Source organism: Parambassis ranga, chromosome 21, assembly GCF_900634625.1.
Source record: "Parambassis ranga chromosome 21, fParRan2.1, whole genome shotgun sequence".
Classification (NCBI taxonomy): domain Eukaryota; kingdom Metazoa; phylum Chordata; class Actinopteri; family Ambassidae; genus Parambassis; species Parambassis ranga.
In genome coordinates, this window is record NC_041041.1 from 14,110,639 (window position 1) to 14,116,223 (window position 5,585).

A 5,585-nucleotide genomic window follows, 5' to 3' on the forward strand; every position below is an offset into this window, starting at 1 on the left:
ATCACATCGAACAAGTTTAATGTTACAGAAATATTGTACTACTTATGAAACAAATTTTGTTGAAACAAAGTTTACAACATCATGACATGTCTGTACAAAATCTCATAGTTACTGAATAATAATGATGTTTATAGTAACTGCAATCCAAATATTTGGAGATATATTCATATGTAACTGAATTAAAATAGCCACCAGATGAACCAGTAATGTTGTTGCATGCACACGTGAATCTGAAACAAAACATTAAGTCATTTTTTTAACACTTATTTTTATACATATATATGAGACAGAAAAGCTAACCAGTGCCTCCTTATCTAGCTCAGTAAGAAAACAATATCACATGTTATTTTAATAAGATAGCATTTGTCAAATATACAACCGATAAAAGCTTTCACGGTAATTTCACAATATTTCACAGCCCCTGAACTTTCAAATGTCAGCGGAAACTTCAGCTCCACTCTCAATAACAGCACAGTGTGGATAAAAACATACCACACAACAAAGCCAACGTCTTGCCGTTTCATGCATGATTTACATCACAAATGGCAGTGAGTCTAAATTTCAAATGACACACAATAATACTCAGTCAGCCTTGGTTTTTTTTTATGTTGCACAGATTTAGAAAACACCCACTACTTCATTTGTCTGCTACATTTAGTTGCAAGAAACAAACACAAAAAGAGATTCATCCCAAGTAAACCCAAAAAGCAGCTTTGTATCTGTAAAGATTGTCATTTCACCAACATTTCACATCAAAGCAGCATCACGGTTGTTTTTCCTATTGTGACTGACTGTTTTACAACAAAGATGTGCTGTATATGAAGATATATTGATTGAAATGTCAGTGGAGTCCTGCTGAGCACAGGTGATAGTTAATGATTCCTTCAGACGGTGGTTATATTTGTGCTCCCACTGTTCTGGCTGTAAAGCTGCCTTGGAGAGCTGCAGCACAGCAGCTGCTTGTTGAAGTGTTTGCGAAAGCTTTTGCTCATCAGGTACAGAGCAAACGGGTTCACACAGGAGTTGGTAAAGGCCAAAATGCGAGCACACACACTGGCGATGAAGTGCGCCATTGAAGTGTCCACCTGGTCGTAGTGGTAGGACCGGTACAGGTAGATCACGTGACTGGGCAGCCAGCAGACAGCAAACAGGCCCACAAACACCAGCACAGTTTTTGCCAGCCGCTTCCTCGACTTAATCTGACGGGAGAGGTTAGAGAAGAGAGATTCATTTCCAAATCCTCTGTGATCATGTCAACATTTCATCACTTGTGACCATTTGGGACTGTATCCAATGACGTTCCCATCCGCCCCTGCAGGACACACACTGTCACTGCTAATGAGACCTTGGTACGCTAAGCACACCTGTGTTAACATGTAAGCATTTTAAATGGAAATGCAATATTAACCTATGCAGTGATTATTGTGATACACCACATTCAATCACATTCTAATCAGCTCAATGTTAAATGCTAATAAGCAAATGAGAAACACCATCTTTATCAACGTAGCCTTGTGCCTTCCTGTTCTCATGTTAGACCATATAAAGATGAGAGTAGTAGTAGTAGATGGTAAACGGTTAATGGTGTGTATGGCAGCTTCTCTACTTACTAATACTTCATATTTACTCTGCCACATGCTCGTTCACTTGTAGTTTTAAAGGACACAATGGCATGCAGCCGTGGAGCAAACCTCTAACCTCACAGAGTTACAACCACAAAAACAAGACAATAAAAGTGATGTAAGACATGAACCTCAGTCTCCTGTGTAAGGTCTGAACTCCTTTCCTTTTGTGAATTTGTCTGAGTTTATTCCTAAAGGTTTAATTTATGAGATTTTGTAAAGTCTGCCTTATAGCAGCTTTTTTTATCATTAATCAACACATCCAGGTTTAATTTACAGAACCAGGGGTGTAATCAAACAACCAGCAGCACACTGAGGAACAGAGATGCTGTAAGGCTTAGGAAATAAGAAAGTTGAGAAGTATTCTCACAATGCAACCAGCAATTATTATTATTTTAATCAACAACATTTCACAGCAATCTTCTTTAATAGGCTATTGATTGTTTTGTGAATACCTTTTGTGGAAAGCTCCATCCCCTGGTGTGTAATCTAACATGTTTAACATGAACCAGCTGTTTTTGTCTCATCCAGAAGTCCCAAGACTCCACATGGAAGCAGAGATGATCTATCCGTTTATCAACACATCAGATATATATTGTTACTAGAAATGGACCAATAGTGAAAGTTCACACCCACACATCTCCTGAGCCGAGGACCAGGGAACAACAGCATTGCACAACCAGTTTGTCCCACAAGGTGGAACCATGTAAAGTGTGGTGTTACCAGGCATCACTTCCCTACCAGGTGGCATAGCTAACTACTTTTTTAGTGGTTCTACTTGACCAAAAATTGACAACAGCCCAAGATCAGAGCTGGTGCTGTTATGGTGTTAGCAGCACTTAGCACACTCATCAGCCTTAAAGGTAATGGTTTGCTCATGTTACCATGTCTTTGGACCTGAGATGAATAGGGGAGCCCTGTCAGACCTGTTTCTGGTGGTGCAGGTGTCCCTCGGCCGGGATGTCCACCGAGCTCCTGATCAGACTTCGAGCGATGAAGCAGTAGTAGACAGATATGATGAAGAGTGGGATGATGTAGAAGATGAGGAAGGAGGCAGTGGAGTGGATCTTTGGATGCAGCTCCCCTGCATGGGGGTAAGGCGCGCAGGTTACAAACGTCTCATTTGTGTGGCTGGTGGTGAAGGTGTGCAGGTCGGAGAAGACGGCTTCAGGGATGGCCAGAGTCACAGAGAGCAGCCAGATCACACCTGCACACAGACTGATGCTGACTGTCGCACTGGACCTGTGGATGTCCAGCGGCCTGACAATCGCCCTGTACCTGCAGAGAGATAAAGATGAGTTTAGATGACTTCATTAAAGTGCCTTTATTTTGTGATCTTATCTCTACACACAGAAGAAAATGAAATGAAACAATCCTGCAGCTGAGACAGGAAACCTCTGTGTCAAACATGAAGAATAGGCAGGTCACTTCCAAGAGAAGAAATAAATGTGAATGTTTACTGCTGAGTTAAACATAAAACCTGTACAGAGGGTGATTCTGTTGTTAATCATATAAATATTAAAACAGGCTTAAAGTTATGCATATTTAAGTGTGCACACACTCACAGTGAGAGACAGGCCAGAGTCATAGCAGGTCACAAGCTGTCTTCCTGCTCAGAATGCACATTTTAGTTTGTTTTGTTTGTTTGTTTGTGACCTGATCTTTTGATCCCTTTTGAGGGCCCCAGGTGGGGAATATTTTTCTCCATTAGCTGGGTCTCACTCACAAAAACTCTACACGTTCATAGGTTTAGGCAGAAAACAAGCAGCGGGTCTGAGTGAGGACCTTTAGTTCAGGTTCTTCTCGTTAATTGCCTGATGTCTGAATGTCTCAGAATCAATACTGGTTTAGCTGAAAGCTCCAGAGTTACTAAGTGGAGCTGAAGTTGTTTGGTGCGTGGGCCTTGGGGCATACTTACAATAGTGTGTGGTTGGATGTGCTAATTCTAAATAAATTTTGTTTCTAACCACAAAGATATATAAATGAATAAATAATGATGAGTCAGGACCAATAAAGAGTGTTGTAAAGAGGTAGACAGTGCATGTCTGCACACAGCACTGCATCATTGTAGCTTTATTAGAAAATGATACTGCTGCTTAATCCCTATTAATCCCAGTATGTTTTAAAATGGTTCAATGACCACTAATATTCACCATGAATATAATGATACTAAATAAAAATAATGATAAGAATGAGTCATTTGTTAAATTATGCTTAAGTAAAATTGTCAGAAAACACGGACAGAAAATAATCGGATTAATTTTTCCCTGTATTCTGTGTCTTTCATGTTCCAGATTTAAGAACAAACTCGCTGCTCAGACTGCAGCAGGCTCAGACTGTGTGACAGGTACCGGTCAGCGGAGAGAGCGGTCAGAGTGAATACGGAGACTCCCACCGAGGTGAGCTGGATGAACGGGATCAGTTTGCATCCGACGCGCCCGAAGAGCCACTCGTCCACCATGTAGCGGCTGGCGTCCACCGGGGCGCAGGTAACCAGCAGCAGCAGGTCCCCCAGAGCCAGACTGGACAGGAACAAGTTAGGCACCGTGCGCATGGACTTCACCAGCAGACACGTCTTCATCAAAGTCACGTTTCCCACCAGTCCCACAATGATGATGATCCCGTAGACGGCAGCGATCCCGATGCCCGGGAGCCAGATGCTGTACTGGTGCTGCCCTCCTGCTGAGTCCCCAAACACCCTGGAAACATTCAGGAGCAAGACGCTGCTGTCCGCTGGGAGTGAAAGGAGCTGATCCTCCAGAGACATAGCAGCCCGCTGCCAGAGGACCCGGGTCTTCGGTCTTGTGTCTCTTGGTGCGTTTGCTGCCTGCTTTATAAACTAGATGCCCTCCTGCTGCTGCGTGCGTCACTTCACGGACCTCAGGCTAAAGATGGAACATACAGATTCTGTACACACAGAGAGGCTCCTCATGTACATTACAGACAAGATTATACAGAACAAATGTGGTTTAAGACCCAAATAAGTTCTTTAAATTCTGGTCTGAAGAAGCCTTTTGATAGAAAACAGGTATCAAATGTGCTAAAGAATATTTTCCTCACTTGAACGTCTAAACTGCCTGACCGGGCCATGAGTCTGAACACACACATCAGAACACCAGAGAAAAACCTGAATATTCAGTTCTTGGGTTGAACTGTCACTTACATCCATATGGTAGTATTATGATCCTATTAAAGCTCTTCTGCTCGGAAAAACTGATCAGTGCTATCTTAAATAATAAGGTTAATATGCTTCAAAGAAAACAATAAACCAAACAAAGTAAGGTTTTATCCACACAGGGATGTAAGTTCCATATACTAGAACAACTATCATTTCAGTTCTACTAAGATCAAAGTAAAGACTTGTTTTCTTTGCTCAAAAATAGTCCTTTTAATTAACGCTTCTATCTGTGATTTTTATTTCACTTCTGATGGGTTAAAATAGGACATCAGGCACCAAAGGGTCTTTATAAAGTGTTGAGTTTTTTTGTGCATTGATATAGTTTATGAACTTTATTTAAAAAACGATTGGTTGCACAGCACGTGTTCCCCAAATCCAGATTATGTAGAGGTTACACAAAGTTTCATCACTATGTGTGCAGCATAGTTCATAGTATTCCACCTCATACTGTATTTCTACGATGTTTGTGCTGTTTGCATAAGACAGACAGGGTGCCACAAAAAAAAATGAAGAAAATAAGTGTTTTTTACTTAAAGCTTTTTATCTGAGCTCACAAACAGGAGCCCGCTCCACAGACTCGGGTTCACTCTGCTGTTTTCTTGTCCTTGGCAGACAGATGGAGGATGTTTTCCAGCACTACAAGTACAGCAGCATGCTCCTCAGCTCCCTCCCAGCCGGCTCTCTCTTGCCTTTATTGCTTTTATGTCATTTTAATGTAAGTTATGGTGGAACAAACTCCCTGGACAGCGTTCTGTTTCTGAGCTGCAGTGGAAAATTGAAATGAC

The 5,585-nt window shown here is 41.7% G+C and overlaps 1 protein-coding gene across 1 annotated transcript; it reads right to left on the reverse strand.

Moving 5' to 3' along the window:
• Positions 1-884: 884 nt before the first annotated feature.
• On the reverse strand, positions 885-4,389 carry LOC114426536 (gastrin-releasing peptide receptor-like). Its single transcript, XM_028394015.1, has 3 exons — positions 3,974-4,389; positions 2,549-2,900; positions 885-1,199 (listed from the first exon to the last, which is right to left on the reverse strand). Exons 1-3 carry the CDS (start codon positions 4,387-4,389, stop codon positions 885-887), a joined length of 1,083 nt encoding a protein of 360 aa, XP_028249816.1.
• Positions 4,390-5,585: the final 1,196 nt, after the last annotated feature.

Coding starts and splice junctions, on each gene's coding strand:
- LOC114426536 (XM_028394015.1), bottom strand. CDS start 4,389: ATGTCTCTGGAGGATCAGCTCCTTTCACTCCCAGCGGACAGCAGCGTC. Junction 2,901..3,973: donor ACCGCTCTCTCCGCTGACCG/GTACCTGTCACA, acceptor ATCTCTCTGCAG/GTACAGGGCGATTGTCAGGC. Junction 1,200..2,548: donor ACCTGCACCACCAGAAACAG/GTCTGACAGGGC, acceptor CTCTCCCGTCAG/ATTAAGTCGAGGAAGCGGCT.